The following is a 23,135-nucleotide window of genomic DNA, read 5'->3' as shown; positions in this document are numbered from 1 at the left end:
CCCATCATCGACATCTCGAATTTTTGCGTCATCACCCTGCTAAACTCTTCACAAGACTTTTGGTTAGTAGAACCAAATATTATGTCATCGACATAAATTTGGCACACAAACAAATCACCATTACAAGTCTTAGTAAAAAGAGTTGGATCGGCTTTCCCAACCTTGAAAGCATTAGCAACTAAGAAATCTCTAAGGCATTCATACCATGCTCTTGGGGCTTGCTTAAGTCCATAGAGCGCCTTAGAGAGCTTACACACATGGTCAGGGAACCGATCATCCTCGAAGCCAGGGGGTTGCTCTACGTACACCTCCTCCTTGATCGGCCCGTTGAGGAAAGCGCTCTTCACATCCATTTGGTACAACCTGAAAGAATGGTGAGCGGCATATGCTAGCAAGATTCGAATTGACTCTAGCCTAGCCACAGGAGCAAAAGTCTCCTCGAAATCCAAACCTGCGACTTGGGCATAACCTTTTGCCACAAGTCGAGCCTTGTTTCTCGTCACCACCCCGTGCTCGTCTTGTTTGTTGCGGAACACCCACTTGGTTCCCACAACATTTTGCGTCGGACGAGGCACCAGTGTCCAAACTTCATTGCGCTTGAAATTGTTGAGTTCCTCCTGCATGGCCAACACCCAGTCTGGATCTAGCAAGGCCTCTTCTACCCTGAAAGGCTCAATAGAAGAGACAAAGGAGTAATGCTCACAAAAATTAACTAATCGAGAACGAGTAGTTACTCCCTTGCTAATGTCACCCAGAATTTGGTCGACGGGATGATCCCTTTGAATCATTGCTCGAACTTGGGTTGGAGGTGCCGGTTGTGCTTCTTCCTCCATCACATGATCATCTTGTGCTCCCCCTTGATCATCCGCCTCCTGTTGATGAACCTGTTCATTGTCTTGAGTTGGGGGTAGCACCTTAGTTGAGGAAGATGGTTGATCTCGATCATCTTGTTCCTGTGGCCGTACTTCCCCAATCGCCATGGTTCGTATAGCTGCCGTCGGAACATCTTCTTCATCTACATCATCACAATCAACAACTTGCTCTCTTGGAGAGCCATTAGTCTCATCAAATACAACGTCGCTAGAGACTTCAACCAAACCCGATGATTTGTTGAAGACTCTATACGCCTTTGTATTTGAGTCATAACCTAATAAAAACCCTTCTACAGCTTTGGGAGCAAATTTAGAATTTCTACCCTTCTTCACTAGAATGTAGCATTTGCTCCCAAATACACGAAAGTACGATACATTGGGTTTGTTACCGGTTAGAAGCTCATATGACGTCTTCTTGAGGAGGCGGTGAAGGTAGACCCTGTTGATGGCGTGGCAAGCCGTGTTCACGGCTTCCGACCAAAAACGCTCGGGGGTCTTGAACTCTCCAAGCATAGTCCTCGCCATGTCGATTAGCGTCCTGTTCTTCCTCTCTACCACACCATTTTGCTGTGGTGTGTAGGGAGCGGAGAACTCATGCTTGATCCCTTCCTCCTCAAGGAACTCCTCCACTTGAAGGTTCTTGAACTCGGACCCGTTGTCGCTCCTTATCTTCTTCACCTTGAGCTCAAACTCATTTTGAGCTCTCCTGAGGAAGCGCTTGAGGATCCCTTGGGTTTCAGACTTATCCTGCAAAAAGAACACCCAAGTGAAGCGGGAAAAGTCATCAACAATAACTAGACCATACTTACTCCCTCCTATGCTCAGATAGGCGACGGGTCCGAAGAGGTCCATATGCAGCAGCTCCAGGGGTCTTGAAGTGGTCATCACATTCTTGCTGTGATGTGCTCCTCCCACTTGTTTACCTGCTTGACAAGCTGCACAAGGTCTATATTTTTCGAATTGCACGTTAGTCAAACCTATCACGTGTTCTCCCTTTAGAAGCTTATGAAGGTTCTTCATCCCCACATGTGCTAAGCGGCGATGCCACAGCCAGCCCATGCTAGTCTTAGCTATTAAGCATGCATCTAGACCGGCCTCTTCTTTTGCAAAATCAACTAAATAAAGTTTGCCGTCTAATACACCCTTAAAAGCTAGTGAACCATCACTTCTTCTAAAGACAGACACATCTACATTTGTAAATAGACAGTTATACCCCATGTTGCATAATTGACTAACAGATAGCAAATTATATCCCAAGGACTCAACTAAAAACACATTAGAAATTGAGTGCTCATTTGAGATTGCAATTTTACCTAATCCTTTTACCTTGCCTTGATTCCCATCACCGAATATAATTGAATCTTGGGAATCCTTATTCTTGACGTAGGAGGTGAACATTTTCTTCTCCCCCGTCATATGGTTTGTGCATCCGCTGTCGATAATCCAGCTTGAACCCCCGGATGCATAAACCTGCAAGGCAAATTTAGGCTTGGGACTTAGGTACCCAACTCTTGTTGGGCCCTACAAGGTTAGTGCAAATTTCCTTAGGGACCCAAATGCAAGTTTTGTCTCCCTTGCATTTTGCCCCTAACTTCCTAGCAACTATTTTCCTATCCTTTCTACAAATAGCAAAGGAAGCATTTAGTGCATGATAAATTGTAGAAGATTCATTTACTACTTTCCTAGGAGCATGAATAGTATTCTTTCTAGGTACGTGATGAATAGCATTTCTCCTAGTCATACTTCTACCATGCATATAGGAAGAACTAGAAGCGGTCATGGCATAAGAATCATAAACATGTGAATCAAAAGCATCATAACTTCTAAAAGCATTTCTATTATTTTTCCTATCATGATACAAAAAGGCATGGTTCTTTTTAGCACTAGTAGCCATAGGGGCCTTCCCTTTCTCCTTAGCAGGAATGGGAGCCTTATGGCTTGTTAAGTTCTTGGCTTCCCTTTTGAAACCAAGTCCATCCTTAATTGAGGGGTGTCTACCGATCGTGTAGGCATCCCTTGCAAATTTTAGCTTATCAAATTCACTCTTGCTAGTCTTAAGTTGGGAGTTAAGACTAGCTAATTCATCATTCAATGTTGAAATGGAAACTAAGTGTTCACTACAAGCATTAATATCAACATCCTTACACCTAGTGCAAATTTCAACATGTTCAACACAAGAGTTGGATTTTTGTGCTTCTACTAGTTTAGCATTTAAGTCATCATTTATGCTCTTTAAACTAGCAATTGAATCATGACATGTAGACAACTCATAAGAAAGCATTTCATTTCTCTTAATCTCTAATGCAAGTGATTTTTGTGCTTCTACAAACTTGTCATGTTCTTCATACAACAAATCTTCTTGCTTTTCTAAAAGCACATTCTTATCATTCAAGGCATCAATTAATTCATTGATTTTGTCTATCTTAGATCTATCTAAGCCCTTGAATAAGCATGAATAGTCTATGTCATCATCATCACTAGACTCATTATCACTAGAAGAAGCATAAGTGGAGTCTCGAGTACTCACCTTCTTCTCCCTTGCCATAAGGCATGTGTGATGCTCGTTGGGGAAGAGGGATGACTTGTTGAAGGCGGTGGCGGCGAGTCCTTCATTGTCGGAGTCGGAGGAGCAATCCGAATCCCACTCCTTTCCGATGTGTGCCTCGCCCTTGGCCTTCTTGTAATTCTTCTTCTTTTCCCTCTTGTTCCCCTGTTCCTGGTCATTATCATTATCGGGGCAGTTAGCGATAAAATGACCAATCTTACCGCACTTGAAGCATGAGCGCTTCCCCTTTGTCTTGGTCTTGCTTGGCTGCCCCTTGTGACCTTTTAGCACCGTCTTGAAGCGTTTGATGATGAGAGCCATCTCTTCATCATTAAGACCGGCCGCCTCAATTTGTGCCACCTTGCTAGGTAGCGCCTCCTTGCTTCTTGTTGCCTTGAGAGCAAGGGGTTGATGCTCGTTGATTGGTCCATTCAAGGCGTCGTCCACGTATCTTGCCTCCTTGATCATCATCCGCCCGCTTACGAATTTTCTGAGTACCTCCTCGGGCGTCATCTTCGTGTACCTGGGATTCTCACGAATATTGTTCACGAGATGAGGATCAAGAATGGTAAATGACCTTAGCATTAGGCGGACGACGTCGTGATCCGTCCATCGCGTGCTTCCGTAGCTCCTTATTTTGTTGATAAGGGTCTTGAGCCGGTTGTATGTTTGGGTTGGCTCCTCGCCCCTTATCATTGCAAACCTTCCAAGCTCGCCCTCCACCAACTCCATTTTAGTGAGCATGGTGATGTCGTTCCCCTCGTGAGAAATCTTGAGGGTGTCCCATATCTGCTTGGCATTGTCCAAGCCGCTCACCTTATTGTACTCGTCCCTGCACAAGGAGGCTAGCAACACAGTAGTAGCTTGTGCATTTTTGTGAATTTGTTCATTAATAAACATAGGGCTATCCGAGCTATCAAATTTCATTCCATTCTCTACAATCTCCCATATGCTTGGATGGAGAGAGAATAAATGACTACGCATTTTGTGACTCCAAAATCCGTAGTCCTCCCCATCAAAGTGTGGAGGTTTGCCAAGAGGAATGGAAAGCAAATGCGGATTCGAACTATGCGGAATACGAGAATAATCAAATGAAAAGTTTGAATTGACCGTCTTCCTGTAGTCGTTGTCGTCGTCCTTTTGGGAAGAAGTAGACTCATCACTATCGTCGTAGTAGATGATCTCCTTGATGCGCCTTGTCTTCTTCTTCTTCCCTTCCTTCCGTCTATGCCCCGAGCCGGAGTCGGTAGGCTTGTCGTCCTTCGGCTCGTTGACGAAGGATTCCTTCTCTTTGTCGTTGATCACGATTCCCTTCCCCTTAGGATCCATCTCTTCGGGCGGTAAGTCCCTTTGTGAAGAGAACGACTCCGATACCAATTGAGAGCACCTAGAGGGGGGGGGTGAATAGGTGATCCTGTAAAACTTCAAAACTTAAGCCACAAAAACTTGTTAAGTGTTAGCACAAGTATGCCCGAGTGGCTAGAGAGGAGTCAAAACACAATAACCACAAGAAATCAATCACAGAGATGACACGGTGGTTATCCCGTGGTTCGGCCAAGTACAAAAACTTGCCTACTCCACGTTGTGGCGTCCCAATGGACGAGAGTTGCACTCAACTCCTCTCAAGTGATCCAATGATCAACTTGAATACCACGGTGTTCTTGCTTTTCTTATCTTTATCCCACGCGCGAGGAATCTCCACAAATTGGAGTCTCTCGCCCTTACACTTAAGATTCACAAAGAAGCACGGAGTAAGGGAGGGAAGCAACACACACAAATCAACAGCAAAATGCGCACACACACGGCCAAGAATCGAGCTCAAAGACTATCTCACAGTTCTCACAAGAACGGAGCTCGAATCACTTAGAATAACAAACGGATGCGCAAAGACTGAGTGTGGATGATCAAGAATGCTCAAGGGTTGCTTGGTTGTCTCCTCCATGCGCCTAGGGGTCCCTTTATAGCCCCAAGGCAGCTAGGAGCCGTTGAGAGCAAATCTGGAAGGCTGATCTTGCCTTTTGTCGTCGGGCGCACCGGACAGTCCGGTGCACACCGGACACTGTCCGGTGCCCGATTTCCTTCCTTAAACAGCGCAGTCGACCGTTGCTGATCTGGGAGCCGTTGGCGCACCGGACATGTCCGGTGCACACCGGACAGTCCGGTGCCCCCTTCCGACCGTTGGCTTGGCCACGTGTCGCGCGCAGAATCCGCGGCCGACCGTTGACCCTAGTCGACCGTTGGCTCACCGGACAGTCCGGTGAATTTTAGCCGTACGCCGTCGGCGAATTCCCGAGAGCGGCCTGTTCGGCCGAGGCAGCCTGGCGCACCGGACACTGTCCGGTGCACCACCGGACAGTCCGGTGCCCCAGACCGAAACAGCCCCTTGGCTGTACACAGCCACCTTTTTCCTTTTCTTTTTCTTCCTGTTTCCAATACTTAGACAAGTATATTAGTACACAAAACCAATGTACTAAGACTTAGAAACATACCTTTGCTCTTGATTTGCACTTTGTTCATCCATTGCATAAATTCACATTTTCAGCACTTGAGTTGGCACTCAATCACCAAAATACTTAGAAATGGCCCAAGGGCACATTTCCCTTTCACTTAGAGATAGAAATTTGAGTTTGATTTGCAAAAACAAACCAAGTGGTGGCAAAGAGTGATCCATATATGCCAAATATGAATCAAAACTATATTGAGTTTTCATTTGCATTGTTATTGCACTTGTTCTAGTTGCTTTATGTTGTGTTGGCATAAATCACCAAAAAGGGGGAGATTGAAAGGGAAATGTGCCCTTGGGCCATTTCTAAGTATTTTGGTGATTGAGTGCCAACGCAAGTGCTTTTGTGTTAATCTATGCAAAGTGGTGGACAAAGTGCAAATCAAGTCAAAAGGTATGTTTCTCAGACTTAGTACATTGTTTTGAAGACTAATGTATTGTGTCTAAGTGCTGGAAACAGGATAAAACAAATTGGAGAGAGATAGCTTTGTTTCAGCCAAAGCCACCTCTATCTGGGTGCACCGGACTGTCCGGTGCGCCAGGCTGGCTCAGGCGAACTTGCTACTCTCGGGAAGGAATTAACGGCGTACGACTATAATTCACCGGACTGTCCGGTGTGCACCGGACTGTCCGGTGAGCCAACGGTCGGCCGGGCCAACGGTCGGCCGCGCGATCCGCGCGAGACACGTGGCCGAGCCAACGGTACTGTCCGGTGCGCCAACGGCTCCCAGGCGCCAACGGTCGGCTTCGCCAAATAAGGAAGGAGATCTGCACCGGACTGTCCGGTGCGCCAGGCGACAGAAGGCAAGAATTGCCTTCCCGGATTGCTCTCAACGGCTCCTAGTTGCCTTGGGGCTATAAAAGGGACCCCTGGGCGCATGAAGGAACAGACCAAGCATCCTTTGAGCACTCTTGATCACTCACACTCCATTCCCGCGCACTTGTTCGACATTCTAGTGATTTGAGCTCCGTTCTAGTGTGCTAGTCTTTTGAGCTTAAGTCTGGGTCTTGTGTGTGCGTATTTGCTGTGATCTTTGTGTCTTGTGTGAGTTGCTAATCCCTCTCTTACTCCGTGCTTCTTTGTGAACATCTTTGTAAGGGCGAGAGGCTCCAAGTTGTGGAGATTCCTCGCAAACGGGATTAAGAAAAGCAAAGCAAAACACCGTGATATTCAAGTAGGTCTTTGGATCGCTTGAGAGGGGTTGATTGCAACCCTCGTCCGTTGGGACGCCACAACGTGGAGTAGGCAAGCGTTGGTCTTGGCCGAACCACGGGATAACCACCGTGCCATCTCTGTGATTGATATCTTTGTGGTTACTGTGTTTTGTTGAAACTCCTCTCTAGCCACTTGGTGATTATTGTGCTAACACTTAACCAAGTTTTTGTGGCTTAAGTTTCAAGTTTTACAGGATCACCTATTCACCCCCCTCTAGGTGCTCTCATCTAGACCTTTTACAATTTCAGTAACATCACTCATGGCATTAACCAGACAATTCTTGTGCAACATATCCAAATACTCAGGAACATGATTGTGGCGCCTCAACTTCCTCAACTCATCGGCAGATAATTGCATCTGTCTAATGGCGTCTAAAAGACCATCCCAAACTCGATTATATCTCTGTGCCTACAACCAAATTAATAATGACATTCAATATCATATTATAGTATTCACTGTTACTATAATAACACATTATGTTATTTACAATAAAACGTACCGGATCATGTGTCCTACATAATCGATGACGCGGACGTAATCTACTAGTGCCATAATCAATGTTGCTTGTGTCAACGATGCCTGTGCGCCTACTCCCTTCTGCAGCTTCTGCGACATCTCCGCGTGTGTCGGCCCTAGCAGGTCCAGATCCGATAGAAATGGATCTTGGAGATTTCTCCATGGTCGCGGGGAAGGAACCTACAACGAGCTGTTCAAGATTGACACAGCGCACAAACACAACAGCGCGTGCACCACGGACAAAACTACATTTTCACTGCCACAGCGCACAAACGAGGAGGAGCACCAGTATCACTGGCACAGCACATCGCGCCTCTTACTCCGCACAAACAGAACAGAAACAGACCAGCCGAGCACCAGGGAGAGAGTACTCACCAGGGAGAGGAGCAGGAGTGAGAGGGGCGCCACGGAAGATAAATGGGCACTCGAGAGGATACCTTGGAGAGGAGCGCCGTCGAGGAGATGAGCGCCGTTGAGGAGGAACGCTCGTCGAGGAAAGAGCAGGAGCGCCCAGTTCAGTCGAGGAGAATAGAGGAAGGCCGATCAGTTTTGACGAACGTGAAATTCACCTCTTCAACGTAAAAGACGGCACACGCGCGGTAACAGCAGCCGGTACAAGTTAATACGTAGCGCGACGGTTAAAAGTGCCCACGATGATAAATTTCTAAACGGAAGCCTATCTTTACTACTCTATAAGGGTGTAACGGGGGCGTCCACCCTTCACCGTGGCTCCGCCCCGACGCCCCTCCGCGCACGCCCTGCCTCAGTGACCCCCGCGTCCCCCGCCCCCGACAATCTCGCTCTGTGACCCCGCCCCACTCCTCCGAACGTCCCCACTCATCCAACGAAACCCTAGCACCTCAAGCCCCACACCGTGGCTCCGCCGCCGCCTCCGTGACCCTCGCGATCGCGCCTCCCTCTGCGCCATCCTCGCCCGCGCACGCCCCCGGACAAAGCTGTAGCCGGTCGCGGTCATGCCGCCGTCCACGCTGCTCCCCGTGCCGGCCACCTCCCAAGAGGACAACAGGCAGCACTGTGCCCCCACCTCCCCCTCCGTGCACGCGCCCGCCCCATCCACGAGCAAGCTCTTGCTGCGAGGCGGGGGAGGTTGTTGGCAGCTCCCTCAGCACGCCTGGAGGCGCCAGAGGCACAACCAAGGAGGAGCCGAAGAAGGAGGAGCAAGCCCTCTGACTCGCACCCTTCATCATCCGTCTCCTTCCCTAATCCCACTCCAACACTGCCAGGTCCTCCTCTCCCACTTTCTCTGCGACCGCGACGGCAGCATCCGCACCGCCCACCACCACCACCTCCTGCTCTGTTGCACCGATTCGCTGAAAGGTCCCTACCATCCACGCCATGCCCTTCTCTAGCCTCGCATCGCGCCCTTGATGTGTCTCTTGTGTCGCTGTCAGGCCACAGATTCGTCATCTGACTCCGATGAGGCTGCATCCTGTCGTCCTCGACTGTTGACTGCTGGTAAGTCACCCTAGCCTGTCTACCATTCATCCCGATCTCGTCTCTCCGCATCCCGCAATCCCAGTCGCGAGGAACTCCATAGCAATCCCAGCCGCAATCGACGCACCGGCCGCGAGGAACTCCATTGCAATCCCACTCCATCACAATCCCAGCCGCAATCGACGCACCGGCTCTCGATCCGTGCTCTCAAGGGAAGGTGAGTCGCCTTGGCACCGACCGGCCTCGCCCCCATCAAAAACCTTCCATGTAGGATGCGACAGACACAGATTCGCGCCTATAAAATGCATCTCTTCATACTACTGCCAGGTACGTCCGGATCTTGTATACACTATTTGCATCACTAATCCTTGATTATCAGACATGTGTAGTGAGACTGTTCTTTTCCTATGAATTTCTGTTGGTCAGCTACAATTTCAGTATTTTGGTGTTTCAATAAGGTTTCAGTATTTTTGGTATTTGACTGTTCTAGACAAGCAGTGTTGTAGATATATAGAACCTGCGCTCATTTTGTCCAAGAGAAACTATTTTCTCTGTCTGATATAATGTCTAACTGTTTTCTCTGCCTGATATATTGTCTAACTGTTCTAGATAAGAAGTGTTCTATGTAGAGTAGTTTCTGAAAACAGTTTCAAATGGCACTAACATAATCAAGTTCACAAGAAGATCATAGATATGTCTTCCCTCACAATTTCTTTAAAAAAATCCAAACAAAGGACCGAGCTTAAATGACGTGACATGAGATGGGGACACTATAATAAATCAGCGGAGTATCCAGCAAAAAATTAAGAACATTCATCCACCACCTTCTCTGAACTGAATGTTATCTGCTTTCCTCCTACTAGTCTGCCTCTGCTCTGCTTTTAACTGCTCGATGAGTGACCCCACCTGCACACCAAATATCTTGTTCGTTGATAGGTGTGCCCAATTAATCCTAAAAACAGAGACCACATATTATTCCAATCGCAGCAAAAGATACCAGTCTGCCATCACAACGACAAACACACATCACAATCACAATCAGCTAGATACCACAACATCGGCATCCTCACCGGCCTACGGCATGCCGTTCCAGTCTCACAAGTCATAGCTGCATCATCCACACCCACTACAAAACTAGCCTTCTTTTGACACCTTCCTTCAAGAAGCAGCATGGAGAAATATATGACATTACAGCACGCAAATTGGAATCACAGAGTTTAACGTCACAGCATCACGCTGCCGTTACGTATCCCCAGATGCATGATCAAACTATATATATCCCTTTCAATAACATTTATTAGACCTTGAAAGAAAAAAAGGAAAAATAAAAAGAAAGAAGCACTGCATTGTAGTCGTACAATGCATTCCATATTAGACAACCTCTAGCAGCAAGCAAGCAACCTGTCTTTATTCTTGACAAACTGATTGCAAGCACTATCCTCAAACAGCTTTAAGTCAAGATAAAAAAATAAAAGACAACAGAGGTTTAACTGTCAAGACAACAACATGCAACTTACTTATATCGAACTTAATTGTCTGACCAAACACCTCTGATTCACATGTTGCCCCTGCAGGTGTTCTTGTTCTGCTTGATAGCAGGGTGCAGCATCTGCTGGTTCAACACAGTCTGCTTTGTTCTCTGCATCCACAGCTTCTCTGCGAGCAGCCGCTCCCTAGCCCTCTCCCTCTCGATAAGCTTCAACGGGCTCAGCGCTCCCTTCTACACTCTCTTTGCGAACGCACTCTCCCCTTTCTCCCCAGCTGTCTACCTCCTCCTCAATGCAATCCTCCCTCTCGCCGTCTCCGTCCTTGCACTCCCAGTGATCCTCCTCTGCCACAAAAAATGAGGGACACATCCAAAGTGCGCCCGGGCATGACGACCGTGTCTTCCTCGGCCTCTACATCCTCGCATTCATCACCGGCATATATCTGGTGGTCTTTGGATCTTTCATCGCAACCAGCTCTACTGCGTGGGTCATCCTCACAGGTGCCATGGTCCTCCTCGCCCTTCCTCTCATCATCCCTGCCTGCTCCAGTTGCTCATACGTGGACACAGATGGCCCTGACCCTGCATATGATGACCCACATAAGCCACTCCTGATCAGTAACAGTCATCAGATGGAGTCCAATGCCATGATGCAAAAGCCAAAGGAGAACCAGATGCAGGTCAAGGGCCGCCTGGAGACGCTCGGTGAAGAACACAGTGCAAAGAAGCTCATTCGGTGTGTGGACTTCTGGCTCTACTACACAGCCTACTTCTGTGGAGCCACTGTTGGCCTGGTATACAGCAACAACTTGGGTCAGATTGCTCAGTCATTGCACCAGCAGTGACAGCTCACCATGCTCCTTGCCGTCTACTCATCCTGCTCCTTCTTCGGCCGTCTTCTCTCTGCACTACCTGACCTCCTTCACAGGTATCTGTTTTGCTTTATACGCATACATATATATATCATCATATCTCATGCTTCCTAACTATAATTTGTACACAAGAAGGTGTCACTTGCTCGCACAGGGTGGCTCGCTGCTGCATTGGTCCCCATGCCAATGGCCTTTTTCCTTATGTGGAACCAACAAGATGGAAGCACCCTGGTAGCAGGAACGACACTAATTGTCCTAAGCTCAGGGTTCATCTTTGCTGCAGCAGTGTCAGTGACCTCCGAGCTCTTTGGACCAAATAGCGTTGGGGTGAATCACAACATCCTTATCACCAATATCCCGCTTGGCTCACTCCTCTATGGGCAGATTGCTGCCATGGTATACGACGCAAATAGCCAAAAGATGACAGTAGTGGATAACCGCACTGGCATTGTTGACACCATGATTGTGTGCATAGGGGTGAAGTGCTACTCAACCACCTTCGTCGTGTGGGCTTGCATCACATTTCTGGGGTTAGCATCAAGCATAGTTCTATTCATAAGAACAAAGCCAGCTTATGCCCATTCATAAGAATCTTATCGTTGCCTGAATTCTTATATTTATTGCTGTCAGAGTTGTCCTTGTATAAATCAGGGTCTGTGCCAAACTCTAAATTGAGGCCTTGCTAAATAGAACAATAAACCTATGGTTTTAGATGACATGTGATTATATTTTATAATAAACATATCTTATGTCTCCTTTTTTAGATTGAATTAGACCTTTTATTCTTTATTTATTTATTAGGCTTTGGTAACCAGATTCATATAATTGTCTTTATCAATTGATGCACAAATACACAAAAGATGGAAATAAGAAATAAAGATATATATGACAAACCACAAAAATAGTTCACTGATCTCTAGAATGCTGATCAGTCGAGGTATGCTGCGCCCGCCATGGAGAATCAGTGAACTTTTACCAGAGCGTCGACGCGTCCTCCATGGAAAATGCTGCGCCCGCGGCGGCAGCGGGGGAGGCAAGAAGAAAGGGATGCCGGCCAAAAACCTCATGGCCGAGCGCCGCCGTCGCAAGAAGCTGAATGACCGCCTCTACATGCTGCGCTCGGTGGTGCCCAAGATCAGCAAGGTGATCGACCAGCCAAGCTCATTCATCTCCTATTTCTCTCGCTTCCCATCTGTGCTTAGTATGTTAATGGTTGGCTTACTGTCAGTCCAGCTGTGTAAATTTTCAGCTATGCATATTAGTTTGTTGCCATGGGATTTGCCATTTCTTTATTGCTTTTGGTGTTCTGAAAATGTTAGATAGAAATCAGTCGTTCACTCTCACTTGCTCTGAGCACACTAGAACGAACAACTCAGCTGGGAATAATAGTAGCAACCAATTTCAAACCTCATTGGGCCACTGGCCATTCATATATTCAGAGATATACCATTTTGTGTCGTTGTCTGGTTTTTACTACTCAAATTTTGCATATATTCTTATAACCTAATCAAATAAACTGCAGGTATTTTATTAAAAAAATCTGCAGGTTTTATTTCATTTTCATGATGACGTACACACCGAGAATTCAAACATGTCCCCATTTTCTGCACTTGCCAAAATAATGCTCACTCCATCTTGTACTATTATGAGAAATATATGACATGTCCCCATTTTCTACATCCCTCTCTCCATCTTGTTATTCAATTATGAGTTTATTAGATGTCATTGATCTAAATTAATTTCTATCCATTATAAACTTATTTTTAATGAACTCTGCTCCTTCGTTGCTCACAACAGGGTCCATGTACTTGGAACATATATGAGATGGACTTAAAAACTAACAAAGGTCTTCTTTTGGTGGCAGATAATTTTGGTTTTCTTGTGATTCTCTTTATGAAGTGGGTGGTACCTCCAAAGAAATAGATGATCTATTGACTTATGGCAGTCGGGCATTACATTTTTTTGCATGAAATCGACATCTGAGCAGTGATAATTTTGTTTTGATCGCTTCTCTATTGCAAGATTTAGATGACTACTATCCTTTGCAATTGATCAAGAATGGTGAGCTATTCTAAGGAAGCTTCTGAACAATATACCTGCTGTCTTGGAGTATCACAAATCAGGTAAGAACCATGACCAACCATCGCTTACTATGCTTTATTAATGTACAATACATTAGTAATTCTGAAAATATGAGGCAAACTGACCACAACAGGGTTGAGATGATTCCATCATACTTATACAAAGATTTTCCTAGCAAGGTAAATGCATTATTATCTTTACCACACATCCTTGCCCAAGGATATCTAGAAAACATATACGGGGCACTCGCTTACTGTGCTCCATGACGTTTCTTATAAATTGGCACTGCATTTGATTCTCTACTTTCTTATGTAGGAATGGTTTGAACAATGTTGTGATTAGGCAAGGGATAATGGGTACTTGCTCTGTGATGACTCAAAAAGAATGAGACTGATCGTGCGTACGAGGAGAGTTCCTCCATAGACAAAGATGAAAAAATACCTTGTATTTGATAGAATGTGATGATTCATTCCTCAAACCGAATAGAAATGTGAGGTCGGTTGTGATTAATCTTTTGATCTTAGGTAAGGCCAAGGTTCTACCGGACTGCTCGCTGTTGCATGATTGTGTAGCTGTCACTGTGTAGCTCCAATTGAGAAATATTATCAGTATTAAGCTGCTTTGATGGTTGCCTGGTCTATTGCTTGCATGTAGCATGCATCTCCACGTAGATCCAAGTTATTATGCTTTGAGCTATTGCATCAAAAGTTTAAGATAGTCTTTATATATTTTACTAAAACTTGTGCATGTATATGGAGTGCGTGAATGAATCATCAAAGGCTATAATGTCTACCTGTGTGATATATATAGAAATCGTAGCAACGCACGGGTATCTAACTATAAAACATATACATCAGTATTGTTTGAATTCACTAATTTTCTAAAATGATTACTATTTTAGAACAGATAGAGTACTAAATTTTGACTTTCGTGACAACGCACGGGCATACACCTATAACACACATATGTACATAAGTTATCGTGTTATTATATGATTCCGTTGCAACGCACGGACACTCACCTAGTTATAATACTAAGATTCTAATTGCAAGGTTAGGGGTACCTAACTTCCGAAGCCAGCCGTTCGGGATACCTCAGCTCCAATAAACTCTCACGCGCCCGTGCCCCCGGCTCTGTCATCCTCCGCGCCATGCAAATCTCGGTCGACGCGACGCCATTCACGCCGCCGCGTCCCCGCTCCTTCCATCCTCTGCGCTCGCAACCCCGCGACCTTCCATGGAAACACCGAGCGCCGCCTACCAGAATTGCGACCTTCCATGGAAACACAAAGCTCTGTCATCCTCTCGCGGGCGTGGCCTGCTACTGGATCCCGTGAGCCTCGCCCCCGCTATTCACGCAATCCCACGGGCCATTGCTACCTCTACCATCGGAGCCCTCACTCCATTCAAGGAAATGGCCGAATCCCATTCCATCGTCGACGCCACCTTCCATCGACAGCGACCTAAATCCTCGGCGCCCGCACCACATCGAGGGCGGGGGACATGAACCGCTATAAATACAAAGCGCGGACGCCTCCCCACCACCATCCTCCTTGCAGTTGATGTTGTTATCTTGACTACAACTTGATATCAAATTGACCTGGCGTGCCTGCTGCTGGGCGACGCAGTTTTTTATTTAAAGATACTTAGTTGTGGTCGTAATTTTGCATCATATAAATATAAATGAAAATATCGGTACAGTAATTCTTAACTGAGGTGTTTCCTACTGAAATAAAACACACCTTGTAAAGGAGCAATTTACAACTACGTGCTCTAATTATACTGCCACGGGAATTCCACAGGCATTCCTAACAAAGAGGTGATTGGTCTATTTTCCGACTGCCCTCCACACAGTTCCTGTCGACTCCACACACAAAAAAAATCCAGTATTAAAAATCCTAATCATGTGCTTCTTCCAAAATCCTGAAATCTACAAAGATCAGAGCCAGCCGTTGTTATGTACAGAGACTTCAGCTCATGAAACTGTTACCCTGCGACTGCCCTTCATAGCCCAGCAGTGCAAACTTCACATGGATCCCGATCTTCCCTCCCTCCTTCACAAGCTTCGCCGCGATCACCAGCCAGTGGCCCGGGACGTCGTGTGGCCCTTTTACCACCTCCGAGATGTCGACGAACTTGAGGAGCTTCCTGGACCGGAGCGGGACCGGCGGTCCGTCGGGGTAGACACCTGAGTTCAGCTGCACCGCCGGCTCATGTTTCGCCTGGTGGGTGTCAGCACGCTGCGTGAAAGGGGAGCTCAGTGTCGTGCTGATCGTCGTCAGGAAGCTCCCCTTCTGAGACGCCGCCGGAGCGTTCCTCCACTCGGTCCTCTGGATGGTGCAGTTGGGGATGTGGGTGTAGAGGAGGCGCAGATGGAGGACCTTCTTGGCCCAGGCCCCCTTCGAGACGAGCTGGGCGCCAGTGACGATAAACACTCCGCCGGGGGCTCTCTTGTGCCACTCCGGGTTGTACTTGATGGCGGAGGTGCAGACGCACGAGTAGTTCTTCCACTGGATTGCCTCGATGTACCCTGGGTCGTTGTCCTGGGACTCGCGCCATTCTGACATTGAAGACGCCACGGAGTCTGCGATCATGCTTGGAACACTGGAGAGGTGCTGGACATGGATGGCCAACCGGTTGCACTTCCTGCCCTCCAGGTATAGCCGTAGGCCAACAACCGGTTTCTGAGAGCTAGATACCTTGAAACAACAAAGGAGAGCAAAAACATGTGCATAAATTGGTACAAACTGTTACTTTACTTAAATGAAGTGATTCTCCCAGAGGAGAATGACAATTAAATGAAAATACTGTACGTCCAAATTGTCAACAACTTGCCATTTTATTTCAGTCCTCACAGAGACAGAGACTAAACTTACCATTTGGGAACATAAATAATAAAATAAAAGGTGAATGAACGAACAAAACAATGCGCTTAAATCTAAAAATGTCAATTAACATTCTGGTACCTGAGAAGTGCTGACGTGGAGTTTGGGGCCGAGAAATCTGAACTGCATTGAAGGGTACGAGCCTTTTCTCCTTTGAGGTCCAAGGACAAGCTCATTGAACATAGGTGCCCATTGTAGAGGAACTTGAAACTCCAAGAAATATTGCAAGTCTTGAAGATCAGGTTTATCTGGGAAAACAAACCTTGTAAGATTGTTCTCAGTGAATAACATTCTAAGCAAATATTTTATTGGTAAGTAAAATGCAGTTGTTCTAAAAAGAGCAATACGATAACGGTTTTAAAAAGACATGTTCTCATGACTTACAGCGAAGATATAAATTGATGGCATGGCTGAGGTAACCACTGCCAGGAATACCAGTTAGAAGAGAGGTGATGGGGACAAATTTAAACATAATGGCATCAGGTTTCTTTGGCACTGTTTGCAGCCATTTGGAGTGGTTGGGTAGGTATGCTTCTCCTCCCCTCTTCGAACAGGTAACTGTCAGTCCCTGTTTGGAATAGCGGACATATAATTTTTTTCACCATACCAAGAGACAACGAATTGATACTAAGTCATATAAGAAAATACATACATCCTTGGTTGATGTTTCAGAGTAGCTAGAAAGGTGCAAGTTATTAGAATGCTGCACTATCCTGACAAAAACATCAGGCACCTGTAACGAAATGGATCAGATTAGCTAAATTTTGGTCCAATATATGATAATGCAAACTGAAGACAGAAATAGTTGTACCGTGCTCTTGCCATCCTTTGTCTTACGATGTATTGGGGAGTGGTTCTTCCCATCAGAAAATAAGAAATCGCCAAGATCCTCCAGGTGCAACTTAAGATCAGCAGTTGAAACTGTTGAAGAATGACTTTGTTTAACACATATGACATCCTGACCTCCAATTCCCATTTCAACAATGATGTGTGTCCCATAAGTCTTGATAAACCTGATATTCACAAGGTTAGCAGGTTTTATATCAAAACAACATTTTGTTGTATTTATGTGGTTTGTAAAATCGATTTGCTAGGTAAGTTCATCATTTTTTTAAACCATAATAGGTTAAATGTAAGAGAAAATTATAAAGTTCTGACGAAAAAAATCCTTGGTCTATAGTTCTCAGTGTCAAGAACTGCAATATTGCAGAGAATATAAAACTCGTGGTTGCTGTCATCAAAACCAAAACAAAGAAATATGGCAAACTAGAAATTTAGAAAATAATCTGTTCTTGAAGTGTTTAAAGTGAGAGTCTCCAGAATATGACAATTTATTATCTGTAGATGACATTTTTTTCATTCGTAGACTAACACCTTTTATTTATAGAGAGAAAGAAAAGGCTCTATGAACGACTAGCAACCTAGGACTGAAGTAAAGAACAAAATGACAGATCTAAAATGCATCATGGCAATGAAAACGGCAGGTCGAATCTCAGAGAGCCCGATAAGGACATAAAGAAGCAATATCATTTGAATGCATCAGACAAGAGAAAACGAGTTATGAGCAACAGGGTTAACATAGTGCCTTACCATGATAATGCAACAGGATCCCACTTGGATGGAACAGCCTTTTTTACTTCATCTCGAAGAACTAATGGAGAAGCCTTTAGGTGCATGTTGTACAAAGAAATGAAATATCCGTCAAATGCTAGATGCTTGGTGTCTTTGGCATCAGTCAACCAAGCTCCACTTAATTCAAAGAGAGCGTTAAAATAGCCTGAAGGAACTTTCCCTTGGACTGAAGATTTCTGATTAAGCAATTCTGACATCTGATCAAGAAATTTAAAATGTGGTCAGGATAAATTGTAAACATTTGCAGGTCGAATTCAACAACTGTAATCATCATGTAGAAAACAATGAAACAACAACATAATGGACTTCATAGCTTGGATCAATTCTACTGGCACATTACTAGAAAGTAAAATTCCAGTGAAGAAATAAAGAAACAGTGGCTTTTAACCCTCATATATAGGGAATACTCACCTCAAAAAAGTGAAAGGAGAAGAATTTCAATGTTACAACCCAAAAAACTAAAATACTTTTAGTTGGGAAAATGGGAAAAACAGAAACACCGAGATAGCATAAAAAGGCACAATGAACAGTACCAAACACAGCCATACTCTGGCGTTAGAATTATCAGAAACAGGGAAAGTGTTAAGCAGAGAGATGGTAACCTACTAACCTAGTCGTGGTCTTGACTGCGCCAATGACACAAGCCTACAATGTGAATTGTACTTAAACCAATCCGTCAAGTAAAGCTGCTTTTCACCTTGAAAAGCAAGAAGGTTCTACACATTCAGCACGCCACATGGCCCAATGACATGGCGCAGTCGTGCACCGTTAATACAAAATTAGTTTGGTCCAAAACCACCTCCAAAGGGAACGTATCTGGTACTCAAAGGGGTACGGTGCTCACGTGCACATTTTAAATCTAGAACATCCATTTCGTATCTAACAGCAGCACCAATTTTGTGAAGAACCCCTTCCACCTTCCTCCCCTGGTGGGAGGGGTTCTTCGTAAAATTAGCTGGTGTCGTTGAATGCAAGATGGATGCACCAGATTTAAAATGTGCACATGAGCACCGTACCCTTTTGAGCACCAGATACGTTCCCACCTCCAAAAGCCCCCCAGTGTATTGCCATAGACTCGCAGTATATACTAGCTTCCATGACAGGGAGTAAGCTTTTCCTCTGCCATAGGGCACACATCATTTGCTATCTTGCTAGACTTCAGTAAGCAACTGCTGAAGTACAAGCTATCCTTCTGTTGCCGAGTAAAAGAAAAGCTAACGATTTGTCCGTGGAGCGGTTTCACATATTGGTTACTTCCGTCCACAAAATTTCAGTTTAAGGGTTAATTTGGAAACTTAAATCCCCAGCCATCAATCTTCGGGAATCCCGGAGGGAATTTAAGTTTCAAAACTAGCCGTAAAGTTATACCACCTCCATCAAGAATGACTGAAAACCAATGGCACACAGTTGAACGACCAGCCCTGGAAGGCTGAAATCCACCGGAAACTACTAGGCTGAATGTCACAAGAGTCCTAATCGCACATCAGAATGATGTAACGCACACGGCACACCGAACCGAATCGTTGAAGGATTTGCACGGAAATTAATTGGTGCCTGCCAGATCGAGGAGCCATGATGAAGACAGGCAATATCCCCAGCCGATACAAATACAGATACAGATACAGGTGGCCGCCAAACTCCGGTAGGCCGTAGGCATCAGGCACGCAGCAAAAACGGATCAGCAGGATCATTCGAGGACGCCAGACATTCCCCGGCGTTTGAATGGAGGGCAGTAGCAGCTCGATCCCGATGCTCAACAGCCCAGGAAAGTTACGCGGTTGGTGGTGGACTAGCTGGTGGGGCAGGCATACTAGCTACAGCTACTGCCACGTACTCCAGTATACTATCATCGAATCTGTGCCCCCACGCAAAAGAAAAGAAAACGGTGTCGCTTCGACAACTGTTGTTGATGATGCGGATTGAGCTTTAAGTACAGGACTTGGATTAGTTGACTGACATATCATGCGAACGAGAAACATGACTGTCATAACGCGTCATCAAGCACAAAAATGTTATTTTTTTTTTGAATAAGAGAAGAAGAAAAAGATGAAACAGTTGAAAGGCAAAGATAAATTTTGACGCCCGAACCAAATGGGTATTTTGAAGCAATCAGCGAGACAGGAAACGCGGTTCCGTCCAAAATCTGGCAAAGCCGAGCTACGATACGAGAAGGTGAATCGCACACGCCGTCTCCAGTCCAAGCGCTTCAACCATGCATGAATGAGCTGTTGTTGGTTCAGCTCTCGCGATGCTGCGGACGCAACAAAAACGAACAAGACCACACAAAGGCGTGACGAAATCCAATCCCATCCGATCGCCCCCCCCCCCCCCCCCCTGTCCAATCACGGCATCACAACCGCAACCCGCGGGGCAAAACAGGGGCAGCCAGCCCAGCAGCAGCTCCGTCCGATGACGCGGCGCGCTGGAAGTGGAGTGGAAGCGGGCAGGGAGCACGGCGAGGAGAACGCGCGCGGGGCGTGGTGCGCACCTGATTGAACTCGAGGACGTCGGAGCGGAAGCGGATGCGGTCGCCCTTGTCGACGCCGACGTCGCGCGGCACCCCGCGGAGCGTGGCCCCGCCGCCGCCGGGGAGCGGCACGTCCCTTGTGTCCTCGCCGAGCTCCACCAGGCGCCGCCCCTCGCTGGCCTTGGCGAACCGCAGGCGGAAGTCGGACGTGAGGTCGAACCCGGCGCCGAGCACCCGCACCACCTCGTCCGCCACTTCCATCGCTGCAGAGGCGCGCCTGGCTCCTCTCCCTGCTCTTCTTCTCCTCCTCCTCCTCTTCTAAGATATGAAGGGCCTCGCAGGCGGCTACGGACTATGATGAAGCAGCCAACCACCTCCCGAGCGCATGCCTCTCTTCGACTTCAACGGAATATAGGACAGAAGAAGAAGATGAAGAGGGAAGGTTTGACTATGAAAAGGTCGGACGAAGGAGGAGGACGGGGATCGGTGGGAATGCGGCACGTGGGGCCCGCAGTGGTAGGGGAAAGCGGGAAGGAAACCAAGAGAAGAATGCCGCTATTGCCTATTGCCAGTGCCACTGGCTTTGGGGTCGCCGGGTCCGACACGACACGAAATGAAAACCAACGAGCCGGGCGGATGGATCGGATCGGAGGATCGGCAGCGGGCGCGTGGTTTGCGCGGTTTTCGCCGCCGCAACGGCGCGGTCCCGGTCCTTCTGCTGACGGCTGCGGTCTAGAGGGATGGTGGCCTGTTACAGGCTGTGCAATAAACCCCACACCATCTTCAGGCTATAATAAAAAAACTTTCAGGCTTCAAATTTTCCATCGAACAATTTCATCAGTAGTCAAAACTAGTGTTTTTTAGCCTACTAGTTGGCACACTAGTTGACACGCCCGTGCCAGTCTTAAGAAAGGAAAGGGGCCAGCGGCGGTATCGTGAGTGAGGGGACGAAACGACAAGGTAGCGGGGAGGCAGATGTTACTATGGGGTGTTTGAATACACTAAAACTAATAGTTAGTTAGCTAAAAATTGATAGTAGAATTAGCTAGCTAATAAATAGCTACCTAACTATTACCTAATTTAACAAAAATAGCTAATAGCTGAACTATTAGCTAGGGTATTTGGATGCCTCAACTAATTTTAGCCACTAACTATTAGTTTTAGTGCATTCAAACACTCCCTATATGTGTGAGAGATGAGGAAGGAAAGATGATCCAATTAATATTGATCATCGTATTTGAGAAAGAGAGGATATTACCTAGCGATCTGTATGTTATGTGTGGATGCAATTTATTTGATGAATTTATAGTAGCCTATGGGTGCGTGGATGATTTGGTTATGTGGGTTTTAAAAAGTTTAGATGTCCTAAACCGTTTTGTATGGTTGCCACTCATAAAGTGGCAATACAGAGTTGTACCTCTACCTCCAAGTAGCTACAATTATACCAACTTTAGAAGTCGATATAAGCGTATCTATTTTGAATCGTTACAACCAAGGCATGTGTGATGATTCTTTTAAATGTAAACGAAAACAAAGAAAATTGACACATATCGTAAGTGTTTCTAGCACTAGTGATGCTTCTAACACGAAAGAGGTAACAAAACGTAAAGATTTATACTAGTTTATGTGGGGTGCACTCAATAAGTATGTGAGGTTACACAACAACAAAATTACATAAGCCATAACTTACATATGCTATCTCGTCATTCTTCTAGCGACCTCCAGCACTAGCCTGAGCTCATTGTACACCACAGTAAATTTCATCCCAAACAAGTTGATGATGCCTAACCACAACAATTCATGTCCAGACGGAAGGAACCGACACCATCCATAGTGAGAAACTTGCGTGAAGAAACCACAAGCTCGCATCTAGCCTTCTTGATGATTGTACGCTCTAGTAAGCCCCCACTTACATCCATTGTCATAAAGCAACATTGTCATACAAGTCAAGCTGTTGAAATGAAGTGTCATGTTGCAGACTTTAAAATAACATCTCAGTGTGAAGAGTTGCTCTAGCAAAACCATGTGCACTCACCTGAGCACACATCAGACATCCACCACAATCACTATTGGAGGTGGGCCCCACCATAAGCCAAGTTCATACCTCCCTTTATAAGTCTAAACTCGTTATAGGTCAAGCTACTCATTCATACCTCCCTTTATAGTATAGTTAAAGAAAAACAAAGTCTTAAACTACTATAGATGTCTCTCAGCTCCAATCAACACTTAGAGCTAGTCCATCATTAACCTTGTTGTGGAACGTATCCTGTGCACATAAGGCATCTATGAATATATGTATATATTAAATATAAGACCATTCGTCCAACAAAAAACGGTTTGTATATTTTAAGAAAAAAACTTTCGACATTCATATCCTCCACACTCAGGTACATATTTGCAGAAGACTCCGGACACGCTCAGACATTGATTGTTGGACGAAGGATACACATTTAATATGTGCATAAGTGCATAGATGTCTTATATGCTCAAGATATTTTCCCTTACTATACTGGATGCAGCCTGTTAGGGCTTGACACACATCAATGACTTAGGAGCAACATGCCAATATTGCACCTCCCCCCTCTTTTCTTTGTGACATATCATC

At 45.9% G+C, this 23,135-nt stretch overlaps 1 protein-coding gene and 1 pseudogene across 2 annotated transcripts; one reads left to right on the top strand and one right to left on the bottom strand.

Moving 5' to 3' along the window:
- Window positions 1-10,666: 10,666 nt before the first annotated feature.
- Window positions 10,667-12,053, top strand: LOC103628631 (protein NUCLEAR FUSION DEFECTIVE 4-like; annotated as a pseudogene).
- A 3,146-nt stretch (window positions 12,054-15,199) lies between these two features.
- LOC100383384 (MACPF domain-containing protein) lies at window positions 15,200-21,044 on the bottom strand. Of its 2 annotated transcripts, none has more exons than XM_020553522.3 (7): window positions 18,674-18,870; window positions 18,022-18,260; window positions 17,243-17,444; window positions 17,084-17,164; window positions 16,816-16,999; window positions 16,513-16,679; window positions 15,200-16,245 (listed from the first exon to the last, which is right to left on the bottom strand). In XM_020553522.3, the coding sequence occupies exons 2-7, from the start codon at window positions 18,258-18,260 to the stop codon at window positions 15,517-15,519; spliced, it is 1,602 nt and encodes a 533-aa protein (XP_020409111.1). In that variant the 5' UTR covers window positions 18,674-18,870; the 3' UTR covers window positions 15,200-15,516. The 2 variants fall into 2 exon arrangements, with proteins under 2 accessions (XP_020409111.1, NP_001169510.1); NM_001176039.1 differs by lacking the exon at window positions 18,674-18,870 and adding an exon at window positions 20,552-21,044 and having other exon boundaries at window positions 15,256-16,245.
- Between the last annotated feature and the right edge of the window lie 2,091 nt (window positions 21,045-23,135).

This window comes from Zea mays, chromosome 5 (genome assembly GCF_902167145.1).
Source record: "Zea mays cultivar B73 chromosome 5, Zm-B73-REFERENCE-NAM-5.0, whole genome shotgun sequence".
Taxonomy (NCBI): Eukaryota; Viridiplantae; Streptophyta; class Magnoliopsida; order Poales; family Poaceae; genus Zea; species Zea mays.
This window is presented reverse-complemented; position numbering and strand designations above follow the sequence as displayed.

Coding starts and splice junctions, on each gene's coding strand:
- LOC100383384 (NM_001176039.1), bottom strand. CDS start 20,791: ATGGAAGTGGCGGACGAGGTGGTGCGGGTGCTCGGCGCCGGGTTCGAC. Junction 17,000..17,083: donor CTGAAACATCAACCAAGGAT/GTATGTATTTTC, acceptor TATTCCAAACAG/GGACTGACAGTTACCTGTTC. Junction 16,680..16,815: donor CATCAATTTATATCTTCGCT/GTAAGTCATGAG, acceptor TTGTTTTCCCAG/ATAAACCTGATCTTCAAGAC.